We start from the raw sequence: 23,158 nt of genomic DNA, 5'->3' as shown, positions 1-23,158 counted from the left end.
AGCATTCAAAAAATATCTGTAAGGGAGTAGTTTCATCTCTGGGAAATTTAAGGTATAATCGTGGACCATTGTGTATCACACACAATTATACATGTATTTGGTAAAAATTAAACAGAATGATAAAATTAGTTTCAAGGCTTAAATCCCCATTAGACACTGACATAGGTGTGCAATAAAATAGATAAACACAATAAAATATCCGAGAAAACAAATCTTGAGTACGTTGCAACTCTTTGTCCATGGGTATGTGCGGTGGAAAAAAAACTGGTATACTTTATAAGGCATACTTCTGGAGATATCTTGGATATCCCTTACCAGATTAGCTTAAAATTGAATGTCAGTGTACCTTAAATAAATGGATCAATATTGTTTTGACAACACATTATTAACTCCTTGGTTTTGACTTTTCTTATGTACTAGTAAATTCAATATTGCAATTTCATATCAACCTATTAAATCTTTAAATAATAATAATAATTGATTCATATATAATTTAACTGATTATTTGACAAGCTTTGTTTCCCCGTCTCGTCGAACACATTAGCAGACTATCCATTCAAAGATAGCCTGATAAGCAACATACGGAGCAAGTACTGGGTGCTGCTTATCCTAGTGAGACTCCTGACCAATCACTTTTATTAATCTGCCTATCACAGTGCTCTAATAGCTTAACTAAATATCAGAACTAGTCCATCCGACGGAGACGAGGAACCAATTTGATTTTGACCATCTTTTTAAAAAAAATTACCAGTTTATTTGAAATATGCCCCCCCCCCTTCACACAAAGACTCGCTTAACCAAATTATACTTTTCCCTAGAATGTAATCTAATAGCTGCGATTAATTGAAGCTGGATTAGGATCTATATCATTTGCCAATTCCACTTTTATATCTAGTATTAGCACAACTGCAACATTTCCTACTTGTTTCTTTTTTGCAAATCTTTAATTACTATTCTAATGAATTACTGGGGAAGTGATAAGGTCATGCTTTGATGGAAAGGAATGTTGTGCCCATTGCAGCTGTTGACTCGCTGATAAAGCTGTCTTAAAAAAATAAAATTAAAAATGTTGACCTGTTTTTGGTAATGTACCTGAAAATAAATAATCATGGTAACATACATCTGTAATCACTATCAATTACTTAAGGTTTTTTATGTACTTACTGCCTTTTGTACCAATATAATTTGCTCCTTGCTTGTGCCTGAACCCTGCAAATTTGCCTACCTATTCTAATGCATATGAAGAATACTTTTCCACAGCTTTGCTGCAGTTTGACTGCTCACTGTGAGACAAATGCTTGCAAAATTAATAAGAAATGTTCTCATCCTATTTCAATAAACTGTGATTTTGCTTTCATTAGTTGGATTTTTATGCAGAAATTGACCATGTGGACCAAATGAGCTCCCATATGTTGTGTAACATAATATACAAGTTAACTCCCATCCCATTATGTAATAGGAAAATCAGTTCATACAATATCATCCATAAAACCTTACACCTTTGTGTTTTCTTAAAAAAAAAAAAAAAAAAAAAAAAAAAAAAAAAAAAAAAAAAAAAAAAAAAGATGACAAACAGTTCTGTTCCAAACCTTTTCAAAAGACCAACGGAAATGATACAAGTCTGCAAATAGAGCATAACACTTACACAATTTAATAAACCTCCTCTCAGTACACACAGTACTTTGATTACTTGAAAAGTGAAAGTGCACAAATTCTCGTGAATGCTTTCTCCGATTTAACGACGATTACATTTTGTAAAATGCGAATCAATATACCTCCTTCGAGCACGATAAATCTATGTAGAAAACAAACTAAAATCCTTCTAGTAAGCCCAGCTTCTGAGAATATTCCGTGTTTTATGAAATTATCCCCCCCCCCCCCGTTATAGCTATGATGGACTCGAAGTTTAACATTTCGCTCCTAAAAATAATAACTCAAGTTAAACAATCATCTGACCCCCAAACTGATCTTAATATATTCCTGTTACCTGTAAAGTCTCACAAATTACAACATCGCGTAAAATCAATTCAATTTACGAAAAAGTCCAATCAGGCCAAATCCAAAGTCAAACTTCGCCATCGATACGTCTAATTTGCTTTGAAACTACAAACCTCAATAGTTATACTAAAAATCAAACTTATTTGATTTAAAAAATTTAAAACATTGCCACAACTTAACTCCCAAAAATTTTCCATGACCTTACCGTTTATTTGATTCTTCTAGAAAGGAGGTAGAAAAGAACTTATTATTAGACTATATACAAATGGACCTAAATTATCCGGAATGATAGCTTGTGACTAAGGGTGAAAATTTATATTTATCCGAATGTACGTAACTTATCCGGAATAGATAAATATTACTAGGGTTACTGAAATAAACTCACTTATCCGAGACCAGGCTCGTATAAGTGGTAATATATTTAATTTACAATTCTTTGTATCAGTATAACGGCGATGTTTCATAAACAAAAATAGTGGAAAATGAAACACGGACCCCTGGAAACACCAGAAGTGAAATCAGTGAGGGGCCTAGGAGAAATGTGTATCTGCATCCATACTCCTACAAGTAAGAGCCTCGGTTAACGTACCAACACTCCTTATATACGTGGCGGCCAAGTCAAACGTATCTCATAGTGAACCTCTTCGTATGCTGGAGTACTGCTTCCAAAGCAGGATAATGTCCTTGTGTTTTTGGTAGTCTGTTCGTTTGTTAAAAAATCTCTACAGAAACTTATTTAGGGGCACTTAAATGAATTCAAACTTTAGAATGTTGTTGTTCATAAAGTAATTTATTTGGAACCGAGGTGATATCCTTTGACAATGAGAAGTCGATATGATGTTCTCATTAAAATTTCAGGGTGTTGTCACCTTCTGTTTACAGTGCTAACAGTTGTCTTGACTATAAGAAATAAGAATGATGTCTTTCAGGAAATTCGGCCCCTAATGTGGTTGTCTTTCAATATAACCTATACACGAGCGTATCCAGTGAATCATAAAATAATGAAAAGTAAAACTAAATTGCGATGAAGTTGTATAATATTCATATAACTGAAGCCCGGTCATCTGATATAGATAGAAACGATAATAGACAATGCTCTCAACAATACGGGATACTATTGCTTTTCAATAAGCTTCATTTCAAAATACAAGTTTAAAAGTTATTTTTTTCTCCTAATATTCAGCAAGTGTAATATTCAAATTTCATATGAAATGTTCAAATAGTGGAGTTTCAGTCTGATATTCGCCTGACTACTATTGATTACAGTAGTTTTACAGGGCAAAGGTAATGTGTTTCTGATAATCAACAAAATTGTTTTTGCTCAATGAAAAATATAAACAAAGCCAATCTAGTAATAAAAATTGATATCAGTTGAAGTTGAACGACATATTATAACAAAAGTTTATGTTAGTGTTGTCAAAATCATGAAGTCAATTCAATCAATCAGAACTTTATCCCTCTAATGTACAATTTCTCAAACACCATAACGGACACCGATTCCCGCTCTTACACAGTACCTCGGAAAGTCTGTTGGTAAACTGATGACAGTTATTCCATACAAATTTGTATTTCCCGTATTCACAGGGGTAATTTTTCGCACATCCCTCAACACAGTGCAGACTCAGTTGACTGTAGCCTGCAGGTTCCTTCTCCATGTGTCCGCTGCAGACATGCCCGTTCAGTCGACTGCTCGATATCTTCACTTCTGAATTGCCTTTAATATTTCAGATTAAGGAATTGTAAAATATTTAAGATAATTTCACAATATCCAAAATACCATTCGTCTTCTTGACATTATTCAAAAATCCAAATCTAGAGATGTAGATGTAAACTATTTTACAAAAGAAAATATGGAAAAAGTGTAACTTTTGTTCAATTAAATCGCCGATAATCACAAATATTTGTTTTTTCCCTCCTCAGCGCTTCTTTATTAGAGTCTAATTCGTACCTAGAAAGTCGAAGTACTTCCCCCTGTACTGGATAAATCTGTGAGTCCAGGACCAGATATATCGAGAAGAGGCGGATCGTCTGTGTTCTATTGGTTGTGCCACCATACATCTCAGGTCTGAGGTGCCAAAGTAGTACGGAAAAGTACCATCTGGATGGGAAATAAGCAACGAACGATAGTGAATCTTAGAAGTACAGTACGTAGTATGTTTGGATCCCAGGAAACCCCCCCCCTTTCCCCTATATATGGACAGGTATTCTGCTCATCTTAATTTTGCCAATTGTTTTGAAAAAAACCTGGAAGACGAACGTGTACATAAATTGACTGTTTGCAAATAAAATTCATGAACATCTCTGGACTCGCGCCCATGTTACCATTTTAAAGATTTTGCAGCCTAAATATGAAAACGAAATATACCTTTTAAAGTTTAAATTGATGTTAGATTAATTTAAAAATACAATTTTTAAAAAGTACATTATCCTGACCATAAGGATATTTCTTAATATGCGTTGTTTGTAAAATCACTGATATGCATATGAATTATCGATTAAAATTCGATTATATCCAAGGAATTCCTCGCTAAAGTAACAATAATCAAGACATAACTATAAATCATAGGGAGAAATGTAAGAAAATCATCAATTTCAGATATTCTATCAAAGTGTGAAATTCCATGCTACGTTTATGAAAATTTAAAAGTAAATCGCGTCTTTCCACTACATCTGGAAAATTTTATTTAAGTGGGAAAGGATAGATAAATTACATGGATTCAAATTGTCAAAATTAAAAAAAAATAATTTTCTGGCTTGTTCTTGTACACATGATATCATTTCAAATTATTGTACTACAACTGTTACCGTTTTATGTACAATCTAATTAAAATTAGATGTTCCGAATCCGCTACCGCTTCTCAAATGGTTTGAGAAGCGGTAGCGGATTCGGAACATCTAATTTTAATTAGATTGTTTTATGTAGTACCGGTAACTTACCATTTTATATATCTCATTTGGTTATTTCAACTGATAACGGCTCTATATTTCCAAGAAAGGGAATGATTTCCACCGGATGATAATAGGCGTACAATGTACCAAGCGTGAAACGTATTTTTGTAATATTCTACATTTCGATTCAAAATTTAATACATCTCTTTTAGAAGTATATGTAGATGTTTTAAAGAATTCCTAATGTGCAAACTGTAACTCCCTAGAACTTTCATTGAATTCTATGCAGAGATGGCAGTAGTTCTAATTCACTTATATCTGAGATAACGTAAACGCAATAATGAAGGAGAGATCTACCGACACACACAAAAAAAATTAAATTTGAAAAACGTGTACTTCAAAATTTTACTTCTTGCTGGACATTGAGAATTCTCATTCCAAAATAGCCAAGCGTCTAATGGTACAAGAAGAGGAATCACCAACACTAGAAAAACCTACAGAAAGAGCAAAAAAAAAAAAAAAAAAACTTCTTGCAGAAGCATTCCCAAACAGAGCAATATTATTTAACCCAAATGTTGATACTGTATATACGTCTGTATTTTAGTAAAACAACAGAATAGAACAATTTAAATGTCATTGTTTTCTTGCATCTTCTACACCGTGTACATAGTTTCGCCTAGAGTTTAAATTGTTTGGATACCAGGTATTTCTTTAAGGATGATCGAGCATTGACAATTGTCTTTAATTTTGAAAAGCATATTTTATGATTAATTATGAAACTTACGAGAGAGTGTTGCCTCATAATTCATTCAAACCAACCACGAGGGCTTTTTTGGTGCACTGGACCAGGATTTTTCTAGTTAGTTCAGTACTGTTCTTTTTTCTTTGTCAACAATGACACAAGTACATGGCGCCTCATGGTTTGGGAAATTTCTTAGTTAACCTGCAAATTTATGTTCAACTTTTACAATATGAATCAATTTAAAGTTTGTATATTTATGTTTATTGATTTATAATACATGTATAGGGTTAGAGGGAAATATCAATTTTGATGAAATTGTCATCATGTACAGATACAAGGTATCTGTAACACGTTTGTCCATTTTATTTTATTTATTTATTTTTTTTTTGGTCCATATTTTCATGGGGTCAAATTTCCGTGATTTAAGGAAAATATATGGGTTTGTGAGGATTTTATTTCGTGGATGACGAATTGTTGAGTAGAATATGTGAACATTTCGAAGTGAACTTAAATTCGTGGACCCCGTCTCTTCATACCTCGAAATCAACGAAAATTAAACCCCCACAAAAATTAATGATTCCACAAGCTCAAGCCAGTCAAGGATAAAAAAAATTCTTCAAAATCCATAATACTAAAAAAAAAAATATCCCGGAGAACTGAGTACCTGTAGCAATTTTCCAAGGACGTCGACTATATTAAAGACTCTCCCTTACAGAAATTGGATTCCGTAAAAAAGTTACCGATAGGTCTAGTTTGGACTTAACACTGTTTAATGTATTGACAAACAGATATATCTAACACATGATTTGATTATTTGATTTCCTGTACGGCATTTTGTCATTTTTTTTCTCTGCAATCTGAATGTCAAGAAAATTAACGGATTTGATTTATTGATTGTATGTTGTTTTACGTCCCGTTCAAGAATTTTTCAGTCATATAGGCCTAGAGACGTCACCATATACCGGTTAAGGGCTTCAAATTTAAACCTTTACTCGACACTCAGGGTCATTGAGCAGTGAGGGTTCTTTATCGTGCCAACGCCTACCGTGACACGGGGCCTCTGTTTTTAAGGTCTCATCCGAAGGACCCGTAACTTTCACTTCAAAGTGCCGAGCGCTTGGCGAAGGAACAAGCTACCTATTTTTTTATCGGCTTAGGTCAGCCGCGGCCGTGATTCGAACACACGACCTTCCGATCACGGAGCGAGCGCTCCACCGACTGAGCTACCGTGACGGTATTAATGGATTTGTATTATTTGTTTTAACTGATTTTCAAAAATCAACATTTACATTTAGTTACCTGTCAATTTTATCAAGTTGCGTATCCACAAATATTATATGGTTGAAAAACGTGACGTCATATGTGCACATTCGTCATGACGTAACGTTTAATGTGACGTGACCTAGGATGCCTTCCGACAAGTCGTACTATCTCTATGTTTCGCAAACCAACATGTTCGTGTACTTGTACGTGTAGGAGGGAAAATATGTGCATTACGCCATCAATTTAGCTAATGATGGAATTCTACGTATCTATGTACGTGTAAATCGCAGAGTATCCACAAGAGCAAACTTGTATCGTATATTTTTTTTATTAATTGTTTATTTCAATTAAAGTTTGTGTTTTTCTAAAACCCGACGATTTAGTGCAAGTACTGATACAAAGAACCTCATTGTTTTTATGGTAAAAAAAATATTTTATTAAGCTTTAAATACACTAATCCTGACTTTCAGAAGAGTATTTTTACGAATTAAGGGTATAAGTATTCTTTTTAGCTCACTTGAGCTGATAGCTCAAGTGAGCTTTTCTGATCACATTTTGTCTGAGTCCGTCTGTACACTTTTCACTTTTTCGACTTCTTCTCCAGAACCACATGGCCAATTTCAACCAAACTTCCCACAAAGCATCCTTGGGTGAAAGCGATTCAAGTTTGTTCAAATGAAGAAAATAGTGAAATTTTGGTGGCATATTTTAAAAATCTTCTTCTCAAAAACCATTGGCCCCCAAAAATTGAAACTTATAGGAAACCTTTGTTACATAGTGTAAATTCAACTTTTTAAAATCATGACCCCTGGGGGTAGGGTGTGGTCACAATAGGGGATCAAAGCTTTACATAGAAATATATAGGAATAAATCTTTAAAAATCTTCTTCTCAAGAACAGCAAAGCCTTGTTTAGTCATATAAATATATACATGTAAGCATCCTCAGGTAGTATAGATTCAAATTTGTTCAATCATGACCCCTGGGGGGAGGGTGGGGTCACAATGGGGGATCAAAGTTTTACATAGAAATATATAGGGAAAAAAATCTTTTGCTCAAGAACAGCAAAGCCTTGTTAAGTCATTTGGATATGTAAGTCATTCTCAGGTAGTGAAGATTCAAATTTGTTCAAATCATGGCATCTGGGCGTAGGGTGGGACCACAGTGAGGGATCAAAGTTTTACATAAAAATATAGAAGAAAAAACTTTAAAAATCTTCTTCTCTAGAACAGCAAACCTTGTTTAATCATATTAATATGTAAGCATCCTCAGTTAGTATAGATTCATGTTTGTTCAAATCATGACCCCTGGGGGTAGGATGGGACCACAAGGGGGGATCAAAGTTTTACGTAGAAATATATAGGGGAAAAAACTTTAAAAATCTTCTGCTCAAGATCAGCCAAGCCATGTTTTGTCATATTGATATGGAAGCATCCTCAGGTATTGTAGATTCAAGTTTGTTCAAATGATGAGCCCCGGGATAGGGTGGGGCCACAATTGGGGGTCAAAGTTTTACATAGGAATATAAGGAAAAAAATCTTTTTTCTCAAGAACAGCAAAACCAAATTTAGTCATACTGATATATAAGCATTCTCAAGTGGTGTAGATTCAAGTTTGTTCAAATAATAACCCCCGGGGTAGGGAGAGGCTACAATGGGGTATCTGACAAACTTTTACAAAGGAATATATAGGAAAAAAATCTTTAAATATCTTCTGCTCAAGAACAGCAAAGCCATTTGTTATATTGATATGGAAGCATCCTCAGGTAGTTTAAAATTCAACACCCCCCCCCTCCGTAAACTTTTCAATACTGAACCGATTTGTGGTTTTTCCTATCCAATGTGCTCATATGAGCGATGTGGCCCATGGGCCTTTTGTTGAAGTTTATTTTTATAAATATTTGCATAAAATCAATTAAATTAGTGATGGACATTATAAATTTAAAAGGATAAATTTACTCAAAAAAAAACTATCCGAAGATAAAGACTTTTGTACTAAAAGCATTTCCAAGTACACGTACAAGCTATGTTGCTAATCGAGAAAAGTGATGTAAACGAGGACTTGCATTTCTAACTTGTACTGTACACGCACAGGTTGGTCTGCGAAACATCTCTATTATTTCCGTCAAATACGTGTAATCCCCAATTCAATCATTGAAATAAACATATGAATAAAATTACATTGGATAACTTGGACAAGTACAGCAAATGGTCGTAAGTGAATCATCTTATTTTTACAAGTGTATATTTCAATGAAAAATACAAGTACAGCAAATGGTCGTAAGTGAATCATCTTATTTTTACAAGTGTATATTTCAATGAAAAATCGGTTTTTGAAAATAATTATTGCAACAATATTTGTGGGTAATTTTCATGGATAAAACATCATTAAATACAGAATTACATGTATTTTCCTCGCAAAGATTTTAAAATAATTTTATTTGTAGGTATTGCCATGACAATTAACGTAAGACAAAAATGCAAAATTAAAATTTTAGTTCTTTCTCTTACTTTCTGAACAAACACTGGTTAACTGTGTCTAAAGGTCACACAATGCAATTTTTAATCGATTTTCATTCATTCGTTCAGGATAGAAAATCGAATAAAAAAATCGAATCTTGTGACTATACCTTTAAGGGCTTAACTCGTAGAGATATTGAGTTTAAATTGTCAATCATCGCAATTCTGGTTCTTCGATAAGGCATTGTTACTTTTTCGGAAAGCAACGAATTTACATTGAGTTTTACATCGCATTATTTATTAGACACATGCCAAATTCTGTATTTAAAACTAGAATTTTTCGTTAATTGTGGCATTATCCGTTTTAAAACTACTGTATTTTATGAAAAGGATCATTTTATACTGATACAATGGAAAATGTATTCAAGTTAATTATAATGATTACAAGCCCATAGAAAGACATACATACAAAAATTATCCTAAGGAATTATGTATCCAACACACATAATAAGGTTTTTCTCCATGATGGAACAAACCACTTATGGCCCCTGATGCTGAGACAAATTGAATTAACAGAATTTAGAAAAGTGTACAATTTATTTAACTCGGAAATTTTCATATCTTGTAATTGGTCATCAGCAAAATTACTTAGTTAAAAATCACTCTGATTCTATGGCTGACGTGTTTCATACCAATTGTTAGGCCTTTGTTTTTATACTATAATTGACTAGTCGCCCGCGTGGCGCAGTGGTTAGAGCGTCTGCTCTAGAGTCGCGAAGTAAGGGATCCTTACGTCGCGGGTTCGAATCCCTCTGTGGGACGTGGAGACCGGTCCTTCGGATGAGACCGTATAAACCGAGGTCCCGTGTCGCAGTAGGTGCTGGCACGAAAAAGATCCCTCACTGCTCAAAATTTGCAGCTCTCCACCGGCAAGTGCATGGTGGCGTCTCCATATGAGTGAAAAATTCTCGAGAGGGACGTTAAACAATATACAAACAAACAAAAAAATAAAATTGATTACGGAATATTCCGTCTTCCTGATCAATGCACAGGGCTCATGACGGGTGTTACCGGTCAGCAGGGGGTTCCTACTCCTTCTACGCACCGATCCTACCTCTGGAATTTCCGGGGTCCGTGTTTTGTGCCCTGTTTACAGATTTGTATTGTTTGAGGGTTTTTGAGATCGTCACTGTTCGTTATCTTCACCTTTTTCATTCTTTCTTCACCTTTGGTTTACATTTTTATTGCTTTATACCGATTTAAGGAGAGAAGTAATAGCTTCATATTTATACAGTTACAATCAACTGTGTTTACCAGATTGAACGTTTCTCACTAACGTTACTATAGCATCGGGGTCATGGCACACCTTTTCAGCATACTCTAATGTCCCAAGTATAAGGTATCCATATGTTGCTTACTTCAAATGTATTTTGCTCGGTTAAAGATAAAGTCAAAAAGTCAGTGTATATTTGTTTCTGGTCAAGTTGTTCGTAAGATTTTTAGATGACACAAGCAGAGGTCTATTTCTTATTTATGTTCCATCTGTCCATAAGGGAAAAAAAGGGGGAAGGGGGTTAAAACATTGGGCAAACAACTTTTAAAAAGTTCACTTTGAATTCATTTTCTAAAGCGCACAAAACAGTCTATAAATCTTACAGACGATTTTCTAAATTGTACAACGTACAAATGCTTTTTTTAAAATCGTATCGGGATCAATACAACTTTCGGTTTAAATTCCAAGGAAAAGCTGTAATGGCCACGTCGTCAACACGAAACACTGGTTGTTTAAATGATTTAGCAGTTTGTCCATTATGTTTTCAGAAGTTTCACAAGCCAAGGATGTTGCCTTGTTTCCATACTTTTTGTCATCATTGTTTAGACGGTCTCATCAAATCGTCTTGCAGTGGTCAAATCTCACTGGGATTTACATGTCCTCTTTGTCGAGAGTTCATTGCAGCTCCAGGGTCAGTAGGCCAGTGGCCTCCAGATAAATGGACCGAATTATTTCCGTTAAATAAATTCATAGAGTACTTGACTGAAAAATGCTTAGGTTTGTCGACAATTAATTGTGACGCATGTGTCGAAGATGGAGAAGACGTGGTAGCGACAAACTGGTGTAAAGATTGTAGGAGATCTTTCTGTGAAAACTGTACAAAAGTGCATAAGAAGTTTTCCACTGTATGTGATCATGAAACATTGTCTTTAGGTGAAATCACGTCTGCCACTAAGCCAGTTGATGTTGTTTCAAAGTTCTGCAGGGTACATAAACAAAATAAATCGGAGCTTTTTTGCCGAGACCATCAAGTACCCTCTTGTGCCCTGTGTGTTCCTATGTTGCATAGAACCTGTGACCACATAGGTTCAATACAGGAACAAGTGATTAATTCTGATAAAACAAATATCCGTGCAAGGGGACTTATGAAAAAAATGAAGGCATTTTGTCTTTTATTTGAAAATATCATTGAGGAGGAGAAAATGAATGTTGCAAAAATTGATGAAAAAACTGATTTGTACACTGATATGATCAGAAGTGTTTATGAAAGGTCAATACAGTATTTAAAGAAACTACAGGAAACACAGCTGAACCAAATAGCAAAAATGTCAAAAGATAGTAAAGCAAAGCTAGAAGCTACTATCCTTGGTCATGAAAATATGAAGGCCTATATACAGCACTCTTTGAAATTGATCAGTGACACATTAGAACATGGAGATGATGTTGATCTTCTAATACAGTATTCTGTAGTAAGAGAAAAACTCAAAGAAATAAGAAAACTTGACCTGAAAACTGTAAAGATAGATTTAAAGGCAACGCCCATTGATAGAATTGAAAATCTAAAAGAGCTTTTAAGCCTAGAAATGGATGAAATGAGTATAAACATTCCAGAAACTATTGACATAGCTCAATCTCAATTGTGTGTTATCGATCAATTTACAGTAATGAATTCAGATATCAGAGGAGGTGCCTTTTTATCCGATGGACGCTTACTCTTGATTGATCATAAACTGCACCGCTGCCTCATTTACACTGAAACGGGTGTTTTGGACAAGGAAGCTAAGTTTTCGAGTGCACCATGGGAAGTTTATGTATACTTAGATCTTCTTTATATCACATTCCCTGATACTAGGGAAGTCAAAATGGTAAGACTCGACAATTTATCTGAAATTAAGACATTTCCAGTAAATTGTACATGCAGAGGTATAACGAAAATGGAGAATAAAGTAATATTAGCGGGAAAAAGAATCATGGAGACCTGTAATGGAGATTTTGAACATCTTGAAGAAACAAAAGTAGATGCAAACACGGATGACTTAGCTGCAGATTTAAATGGGAATCTTATATATTCGTGTTATTCAAAAAATACAGTAACGAAAAAAAGCAACATGAACACCACAAAATTTACTTACAGACACCCCTGTTTACGTGCAGCATATGGCCTGGCTGTTGATGATACGGGAAATGTCTACGTGTGTGGTTATGAAAGCAACAATATTCATATAATATCGGCGGATGGAAATACCTTAAAGATTTTGCAGGGATTCAAAGAACCTCAATGTGTAAAATTTAAAGATAACAGTGTCAAATTTTTTGTTGTGGAAGAAAAACTAAAAGTGATAATTTGTGAATTGAAGTAATTATTGAGAACATATAATAAGAGTATTTGGAATTGTCTTGCATCTTTATAATTAAAGGATTATATTCGATTAAGGTCTCAAGTGGCACCCTAAAATGAACTTATTTTACTTTATCTATGGGTTCATTTTACACAGCTATACAGGTGACGTTTAAATTCATGATTTTCAATTTGATCCAAATACCCTTATCTTAAAAATATGACATCATAAAGTTCATCTTTCCCTGCAATTTTCGAATATTTTGTATAAAATTGCTCATTCTCAAGCATTTTTCTTCCAGGAAATATTAAGCACAGACTTGAACAAACATTTTTCATCCAAGATGTCTTTATCAAAGACGAATTACTTGCAGAAAAAATTTGCTCGTGCAACTGCTCTCAATATTTCCCATAGCAAAAAAAAAACCGTGAAGAAAATGCACATTTTTGTCTCATTTTGATTGGATTGCAAAAATAACTGATTTCTGATACTATACTATCAAAGAGTGAAAATAAATTTGAAGAATTAATGGAAAATGCACGGTAGCCCATTAAGGACCTATCAAAAATATTTTCGATATAATGAATTGTAGAATTTGTTATAACGAATATAATTCGTTATAACAATTTCTTTGAATTTGTTATAACGAATTTAATCTGTTATACCAAAATTTGTTGAATTTGTTATAACGAATTCAAAATATTGTTATAACAAATTAAATTCGTTTAAACAAATTTTAAAAATTTGTTATAACAAATTTAATTCGTTATAATGAATTCAAAAATTTGTTATACCGAATTAAATTCGTTAAATCAAATTCATCAATCAGGGCCTATAAAAATATTTATGAATTCGATATAACGATTTGGCGAATTCGTTTTAACGAATTTAAATCGTTATATCATATTAGAGACTTTGTTTTAACAAATCTAATTCGTTAAAGCAAGTTTCAGAATTCGTTATAACGAATTTAATTCGTTATACAAATTTTTGAATTCGTTATAACGAATTTAATTCGTTATACAAATTTTTGAATTCGTTATAACGAATTCAACAAATTTGTTATAACAGATTAAATTCGTTATAACGAATTCAAAGAAACTGTTATAACGAATTAAATTCGTTATAACAAATTCAACAATTCGTTATATCGAATTCAAAAATATTTTTGATAGGTCCTAATTGGGCTTCCGTAAATATGTATCTGATGTATACTCTTTTATAAAATTACAAAACAATCGAACATACCTCGATTACTTTTGAAAATACTGATGTACCAGGATGGGGACCAAAATTGACTCATCATAATTGTCAAATTAATTATATACTCCTTAAAAGATATGTACATTCAAGTTTGTCCTAGTCATGGCTTCTGTTGTTAGGGTGGGGACACAATAGAGACTCGAAGTTATATACATGAAAATATGAGAAATTATATATTTTTGAAATTAAAGAAAATCTTTTATTAGAGCATCGGGGCAACGATTATTCATTATGCATTTATGCAGAAAAAAAAAATCAAAGCCATGTAAGTCATAACGATATTGAAGCATCCCATGTTATGCGTATTCAAGTTTGGCTATATTTCAACCCGTTGGGCTAGGGTGGAGCCACAACGTGGAGACAATTTTTTTTTCTGTGTAAAAAATAGGGGGATCTTGTAAAAATCCATTCATGAAGTACAGCATATGGCCAAGGTGACTCGGGTGAGCGTTGTGTTCTATGGGCCTCTTGTTACTTTTAAGACTGACGCTTGATTTAGTTATTGTCCTCCACCCGGAAATTCATTTTTAGGTCTATGACAAAAACAACAATTGTCAAGATAAACTGTCAGAAACGTCAAGACAAGAATCATGGGCGGGTTTTAGTGAAAAAAAAAACCCAAACAGACAACCATATTTTCAGTTTAGATCCTTTATTTTTGTCTACATCACACCAAACATAGGTGGAGAAATTCCAATTAAATACAGGTTATGTTTAATTTATCTTGACTCACTCTTTGTGTTTAGCCACCCTCAAAGAACAACATTCACCTCGCTCTTTGTGCTGTTGAACTCATCAGGTGGCTAATCCATCGTACTGACTTCAAAACAGCAATAATTGTATAGTACTAATACTAGCATTGCAACTATAGGACACAGTGTTTTGTTTCGGTTATTTTCAAAGAGGCCCTGAGAGAATTTTTTTTCCAATTTAATTTTCACATGTAACAATGTAACAACATATACTTGATAGATATTCATTTCCCGATCTCGCTTTGACCTTGGCCTTACTTTCCTGTTTTTTTCTTAAATATTGTGATGGGTTCTTTAACATAACTATACAATGTAATATAAAATTGTGTAAGATTATTATTTTGTAAAGATGTTTACAGAATCAGTTCGGAGATCGTCGAAAAAATATTGGCAATCATATTTTCAGTTTAGTAGGATCCCAAAAACTTTGAGACATTTTGGCAAGATCTGATCGCATATTCTTTTTTCATCTAAGTTTGTATGTAATAAATCCGTAAAATAAAGGCTGAAAGAGACTCAGGAACTGCTTTGCTTGAAAGGACACGAAAACAATGTTTCATCAGAAACATTTTTGTGGCGTCGTCTTCGCAATATTCTGTTTTAAAGTTTGATTCCTTAGTAAAATCGATGAATTGTTAAGGACAGCTGATACAAACAAAAAAAGAATGCATGAATTGGTACATATTTATGGACTTATTTTGGTTGCAATTCGTTAGGATAATAAATTTCTAAACATTAAGAAAAATTGTAAACTTTCTACGATGTTCAAATTTCCACCTTTCTGCAACCATCCTTATTAATCTATACAACTTTTTGTCACTTCAAATCCCATTATTGCGAATTTTTGAATGAAAAATTAAAATCTATGCGGTTAAACTTATTCATTTTACTTATATAAGCATGACTTAATCAAACATCACACACACTCTTACCACCCTTTGAATTTGTGTTTTAATGGTGATGGTTTAGGCTAAATAAATTTATACAAAACAGCTCTTGTTAAAGATACACTTTCGAAATATTGACTGAAGGATTTTAAAATAACCGAAATAAAAGTGTTAAGACTTATCTATATAACAATTAGAAATATGGCTAATATTATCCTTCTTATTCATTTGTGTTCATTTTCTCTAAATAATAAAGATGTCTGCATTCAGAAAATGTAGATATTTTTCTAATGAATGACAGTTGTCCATAAAATAATTTTACGTAATTTCTCACAGGTCAATAGCAAAGAATTTCGCCAGGAACAAGCCACCACTGGATTCCTGAAAAAATATAATTTGAGCGAAATTGAATAAAAAAAAAACAAATAAGTACATGTATGTATGTTCTATGTCTCGCTTTACAACGTGAGACTTGGATAACGAATCATTTTCATCCTTCTGCAATCCCAACTAAATGGGAGAGGCAATCGCTTCATCTTTATACCACCTAATAAGTTAATCGTTCAGCTGTGTTTACCAGTGTGTCTAACTTACGTATGTTTTTGCAGGATATCTTCAACTTTTCCTGTTTTGATATTAAAGATAAACACTGCACCATTACTTGACCCTGTCACTGCACCGGAAGTGTCTGCGCTGTTAACGGCAAGAATAGAAAATTATAGGAAAGTCTTACATTATTTTGTATTTTTTGGAATTAGTATATCCTCTGCATATTACATCTCATATAGATTCACATCCAATTTGCTTCTGTGTTTTGTTTATCTATTTATTTATTTTGTAATACAATTTACAATTGTTCTTTATTTTATCAAATATGTAAAAGTAGTAACATTGACTACTCCGTGTTTTGCATTTTATGCTATGACGGAATGATTTTTCTTTTACCTGAATACTGCTCTTGACCAATCACAGTGAACTCTAAAGTCGTCATGTCTAAATCAAATAAAAAAAATAGGTGGTTTTAGGATGTTTAATATAACTGTTCAGAAACCAAGGAATCGATTTATTTAAACTGTTTGTCTCACTCTAGTGTGGTTACTATCTGGTTCTTTCTCAGGTCTAACACTTCTAAAGTATCATTTCTGGTACAACACAGCACACTCATTTTGTCTAAAATTGAAATTTCTTGTATTAAACTCAAAACAAGTTAAATAAAAGTTTTACATAATCTTAAATATTTGATTATAATTAACTGTTACTATTGTGCTTACCTGTGGATATGTCCAGAGAAGTTATTTTTTCCTGAAGCAACACTTCGTTGGTGGGTTTGTCTGTACGACAGTCCCAGAATCTTAATCTATGGTCAACATGTCCACTGAGAATGTTTGTCCCATCAATTGTCACAAGGTCATTACACCTTGAAACAGCATTCATCGTGTTTATACCTTGAAATGATCATTAAAGATTAAATATCGATAAAAAGTAAATTTGTTTTGTTCTTATTCGTTTTCAACAAGGACAAAAGGAAAAACCAAAGAAAGTGCAATAAACAGAACATTCAATGTTTCGTCGTTGGATACGGTATATATATATATATATATATATATATATATATATATATATATATATATATATATATATATATATAGCCCCATGCAGGATCCAGGATGTTAGCCAGCTCTTCGAACTTTGTACTCTTATAAAAGTATTCTACGGGTTTTCCCCAATTTTGATCGGGCTAGCTAAATAGGTTATCGGTCTTGTAAACTCAATTTCTTTGGACAGTCAAAGGATCCCTCACAGACCCCTCCCCTGTAAAAAGATGAAGGTCTAAATATGGGATCCAGGATGTTAGCCAACTCTTCGAACTATTTACTCTTATAACAGTACCATAAGCGTTTTTTCCAATGTTGATCGGGCTATATTCCCAAGTTACTGTAAGCTCTACCTGGACCAAAGTTGCATGGATATTGCATATGTATATATATGGATGTACACTTTCAAACTTGCTGCGGATTCTGGGATGAAAATATAAAAAAAATCCGAGCGACATTAATTCCATTTCCAGATACATGTATCCTTTATTTTTCTACTACTTGTAAACATTTTCTTCTTAATTTTATCTATCAATATAAAAATTTTCATAACCTGGATAAAAAAAATCTGCTAACTTAATCTGATTTTTTTTTTTTTTTTTTTTTTTTATAAATTTGGATTCGTGAGATAAGAACATTCTTTGCTTATTGAAATATGAAGCTAAGGAATTAATAGTGTTAAAATAGTGTGTATCAATCATAGTCCGTGGTTCTTAAGTACGAAACTTAACAGTGAACATTTTAAGAAGTATTGCAAACACTCCTCTTTCCAGATATGATGAAAGTTTACAATCTTGGTACAATACTACAATATTAAGGGCAAAGGGTTTTGAGTATATGCGATGCTGGAAACATTTCAAAATAATATTAAGTATTTGATACATACAAGAGCCGTGTTGTAAGTCCCATATTTTTAGTGTCCTATCATAACTTCCAGAGACAATTTTTTGACTGTCTGCCAAGAATTTGGCTGCAAGCACTTTATCACAATGACCAGTAAAAGCTTGCTGTAGCAAAAGAAATATCAAAGAGAAATTAAAGTTGATGTACTAGTAATTCAACAGACGTGCCATAAAAATCATGAAGAAAACGGAAACAAAAATCACCTTGTACAAATATACAATATAATTAGAATCTGTAATTTTAAGCAGAGCAAAAAAAAAAAAAAAAAAAAAAAAAAAAAAAAAAAAATTAAAATTAAACATAAATCTCGGAGTAGTTGGCAGTAAGCAGTTGGCTGTCGTATACGGAATTCCATAGAGTCAAGTTATTGAATTTTTTTTTTTTTTATTTGATCAAAAATCATAAATGTACTAGGATGATGAGTTCATTTTCAGCTTTGTACAATTTACTTCTCAAAACAAAATATGTTTAAATGAAAAGTAACAATCATATTCTTGCCTTCAGTAAGTAATCATTGAGACCCCAAACTCGACTTGCGCCATCAGTTGAAGCTCCAACTATCAACGTTTCCTGCAAATAATTCACTACTTTCTCAATGTTTTCTTGGAGGGTGGGGGCTATACATTTGAAATTCTTGTAAACATATAACAGAAATATTTATAGAATTCCTACCTTAAGGTTAAAATCCAGAGACATGATACCAGCATTGCTTCCTGTTAAGGTTTCTGTACACCTGCATCTTCCCGCTATTTTGCAAAGGAAAAAATATTATTTTACTGTTTTTAGTTTTTAAAGCTCCCTCGTCGAAAAGTGCTTAAAAGTCTCAAAATTTTGAATAGTAGCATCGCACTTAAATATATTGCTCCAGATTTAATCTTTCCGTACAGAGTCTATTCAAACCCCTGATTTTGTTATAATAACCAGGCCCGCAGAGGGGGGGGGGGCTTTTTTTTTTTAATTTTTGGAAGTTGCCCCCCTCACCTTTTGGTCAGTTTTGGTTTTTTTTTTTATTTGCTTGTCAGATTTTTTTGTGAAGCCCCCCCCCCCCCGCCCCCAACACACACACACACATTTGAAACCGTTGCTACGGGCCTCATAATTGTTTATTCAATTCCAATTCAATGAATTTATTTAAGAGAAAAAGTCTGTAAGTTGACCGTATTAAAGAACTACGCACGCTAACTCTCGATTCCCGCCTACATTTTACACCCATTTAATTTAATACTAGTGGCGATTTGGCCATAAAATCTTTGTTGAATGCAAAGAACAGTTCAATGGTAATTGACTGATAATTTTAATTCCAGTGTTGAATATTTGATTACCCCTAATTTCAGCTCTTTAAATAAGTGGGGTAGACGAAATTTTTCATTAAAATCAGGCTTTAAAGTATCATTACATTTTAAAATATTCTTGGATATGAATAAATGTTCCTTAAATCTTTTCTTATGTTTTACTCATATAAAATTAAACATATATTATTAATAAAATACAATGTTTTAGTTGTAAACCCCTTTGAAATTGGTGAAAAAATAAGCATTTTTGTTGTTTTTTGTCTGTAAACATATGCCCCCCCCCCCCGTGAAACACAAAAAGCTTTGATATGAATTTGTGAAATGACAGTCCATATTACCTGTAAAAAGGAATTTTTGTTTCACGGAGGGGGGGGGGGGAGAGATGTTTTAAAAATATTTTCCGTTTTCCGTTGATTTCTATAGTGAAAAACACCAGTTTTACCAAAATTATAGAGTAATCTCTCTTTGTTTTACCAAAGAAGCAATGTTTAATGAAAATTCATATAAATATCTATATACGATCTGAAAAATCATTCAAATGTGTTAACTTTTGAAAATTGACTTGGAGGTAGGCGGGAGAAAAATACTATCGTTCACAGTTCTTTGCAGCCCTGAAAAACGTTTCACATTTCCTGCAAGTAAGGGTAAACATCTATTACATGTACTAGTATTGCTTTACCAGTTTCCCCCTTTTTGGGACAAATTCAAATAAGATACGTGCATATACTAGTAATAAAAATCAATTCTGCATAAACTTATTTACTCTAAAACTGAGTAGCAGTTGATTTTAGCAGACAACTCGGGAAATTCTGACGACTCGTACCTTCATTGATTTGCCACAGCTTTACTGTTTTGTCTCCACCCCCTGTGGCAAATTGGGACCCTGAAGGGCTCCAGCAAATGGCATTCACATCACCATCATGGGCATCCTACAACGATAACCTTACAATAAATCCTACTAAAAAAAATCAAAGATGTACAGGAGCATTTAATGGCAATTTGTTTTTGAAAGTACTTATTTTCATGCCCTAAAACAATATTAAATACTTAAATTATGGACCAAGTACATGCAAACCTACTCACAAATTCGCACAAAACTTCGTAGCATCTTGACCCAACACGATCTTTGGGGACAATTGCAGGATCATCCACCTGTCTTTGTATGAAAAATAATGTTCGTAAAATAACTTTATATCTTACAGGTTAACTTATTTTTTTTCAAATAACAAGATTCTCTCATGATAATAATCTGTTTATACTTCAAGTATTTGGTTGTCATTGCGGTTGTTATTGTTGATTTTGTTGTTTCTGCCGCTTTGGATGATGATGTAGATGACATGTATGTTGTTGTCTTTGCTGTCGTCATCGTTGGTTTTGTTGTTTCCGCCGATGTGGATGATGATGTTGATAATGGAGACGTGCATGTCGCTGTCTTTTCTGTTGCTGATTTTGTTGTTTCTACCTCTGAGGAGGAGGATTCTGCTGTAGAAGACGTGTCTCTCAGTGAACATTTATGGAAATGCTCCTCCTCGACATCTGACTGTATTGGCTGTTTCTTCCGTTCTTTTTTCGGATGCTCATCCTATACAATTATGAGTACAGTTATGCAATACTCTACCGATTCTTTGCAAAACTGATTACGGAAGAAATAACGAATACACTGGCATGAATAGTCTCTTTAACGTCTTTAAAATGCTAGAAGCATAAATTTTGGAAGAAAACTTTGACACTATATCCTTTTTTAAAAATTACATTTTTAACAACCCACTCTTCCCTTTTTTTCTTTTGTGCAATAATCAGGGCTTAACCAATAGAGAAAAAATATGGGTAAATCGAGTGCATTTATAAACTGATTTTCGATTGGGTTGCCTAAACTTTAACTCATCATTTTAATATAACCTGTAGAGATTCCAAAGGCTGGAGACAAAAGAAAAATTGATGCATATAGACTATATTATTGCTATATTATTGCTTGATGTTTACTTCAAACAAAAAGTTATAGATTGAAATTTAGTTGCAATTCTTCATAATGTAGCATAACCTTAATGACGAATATGAATATTATATGTACATTTCCTAGTGTAAATACATAGATACAGTGTATATATTACACGCATATTCAATTGCCCCTTGTCCTTACCAAGAACTACATTTAGAATCGCTTTTCTTATGATTAATTCATTTTATATTACCGTTTTGGTCTCAGTTTCTCTGTTTCTTTCTTCTGATTTCTCAATGATGTCTTGATGGATATTGTTTTGTTGTGATGTTGCAACCTGAGCAACATTCTCTGTTTTTTCAAACAATGCTTCTTGTAGTCGGTAGGTCGATAGAGAACCAAATAATTCAAATACTTCAACTCTGTGTGGACATCTCGGGGAAAATATGGGGAAATAGGTCCTCCTCATTTCGGTGAAGTCGATGGATTTCGATTTCTCTAAAGAATCTGAGAGCTCCAAATTTCTAGATTTGTAATCCATTGACATAGCTACATCATTGGCGGTTAGTATAGCTGTAACGTTATCCATTGCTTCTTCGGCTTGTAAAACTAAGTTTTCTGTGTCTTTCTTGATCTCGTTGAGTATTGTTGTATGTTTCATTCTGTTCTTTGTTACATTGGTTTTGTATTCTGTTGCTACATTTTTGATTGCACAAATCCACTCGCCTTCCTGTTTTGCAATGGATTTCAAAATCTCTTCATAGTCATCTTCCAAATTGCCTATCTCTTTTTCTGCTTTAGTCACAAGCGCATTACATTGAGGAATAAAAGTATTTTGCAGTTCATCTTTATCCTTAATCATAGTTGTTGTTTGGGGCGTAAAGAGATCTAGAATCTCTACAGTCTTGTGGTTTTTGTGTTCCCCTGCTGCAATGCAGTTAGAACAAATGGGGTCATGACAAGTCTCGCAAAGCTTTTTGCAATTCTTGTTGGAATGGATTTTGCATTTTGGATACTTTGGGTACACCCTTCTCACTGAAAAATTGACCATTCTATGTTCGCCAGGCACATCCTTTGAGAAATGCTGGATTATTTGACTTGTACACAGTTTTTTATCACATGTCCTACAGTACTGATGATCTGAGTCATACAATTTACATACTTCACATTTTGTCGTATTCTTGTCCATCTTTAAAATTTAAAAAAAAGGATTTAATTTTGTTTTTACTTGTATTTACATTTATGTATGAACATCACATTTTTTAAGATCTATGATTAAAATTTCTATTTTTAAAATCATTTTATATCTAATTTATTCGTCATATGACATCTGGCCACAAACTGCAAATACATCTGTTGTTTGTTTCGTTTTCTTTGCTTTCATGATTATAACATTCGAAAAGAAAAAAAAGAAACTCACCTTTTTCGTTCAAGGTGCATGCATTTGTAAAATACGACTTCTATTTTTCTTATCTATTAATCAATGTCGAAGTATGCCTACTTTCGATATTAACACATGCTTATAACTTCTCCAACTTGCCTACTAATGTTACCAACAATGATACG

The 23,158-nt window shown here is 33.3% G+C and overlaps 3 protein-coding genes across 3 annotated transcripts; 1 reads left to right on the top strand and 2 right to left on the bottom strand.

Annotated features, from left to right (window-relative positions):
- Positions 1-3,023: 3,023 nt before the first annotated feature.
- On the bottom strand, positions 3,024-6,965 carry LOC133179290 (uncharacterized). Its single transcript, XM_061314079.1, has 5 exons — positions 6,929-6,965; positions 5,672-5,830; positions 5,297-5,381; positions 3,947-4,096; positions 3,024-3,712 (listed from the first exon to the last, which is right to left on the bottom strand). The coding sequence occupies exons 2-5, from the start codon at positions 5,687-5,689 to the stop codon at positions 3,450-3,452; spliced, it is 516 nt and encodes a 171-aa protein (XP_061170063.1). The 5' UTR covers positions 5,690-5,830; positions 6,929-6,965; the 3' UTR covers positions 3,024-3,449.
- Positions 6,966-11,114: 4,149 nt separating this feature from the next.
- On the top strand, positions 11,115-12,982 carry LOC133197443 (uncharacterized). The gene has a single exon (XM_061333490.1). It carries the CDS (start codon positions 11,189-11,191, stop codon positions 12,980-12,982), a length of 1,794 nt encoding a protein of 597 aa, XP_061189474.1. The 5' UTR covers positions 11,115-11,188.
- Positions 12,983-16,075: 3,093 nt separating this feature from the next.
- On the bottom strand, positions 16,076-22,781 carry LOC133197436 (autophagy-related protein 16-1-like). The gene is made up of 12 exons (XM_061333478.1): positions 21,846-22,781; positions 20,913-21,235; positions 20,737-20,809; positions 20,477-20,582; positions 19,034-19,107; positions 18,860-18,931; positions 18,345-18,465; positions 17,135-17,308; positions 16,949-17,033; positions 16,809-16,856; positions 16,458-16,556; positions 16,076-16,244 (listed from the first exon to the last, which is right to left on the bottom strand). The coding sequence occupies exons 1-12, from the start codon at positions 22,779-22,781 to the stop codon at positions 16,151-16,153; spliced, it is 2,205 nt and encodes a 734-aa protein (XP_061189462.1). The 3' UTR covers positions 16,076-16,150.
- Positions 22,782-23,158: the final 377 nt, after the last annotated feature.

This window comes from Saccostrea echinata, unplaced genomic scaffold (genome assembly GCF_033153115.1).
Source record: "Saccostrea echinata isolate AGI-Se365-2 ecotype Australia unplaced genomic scaffold, CSIRO_AGI_Sech_v1 ptg000001l, whole genome shotgun sequence".
Classification (NCBI taxonomy): Eukaryota; Metazoa; Mollusca; class Bivalvia; order Ostreida; family Ostreidae; genus Saccostrea; species Saccostrea echinata.
This window is presented reverse-complemented; position numbering and strand designations above follow the sequence as displayed.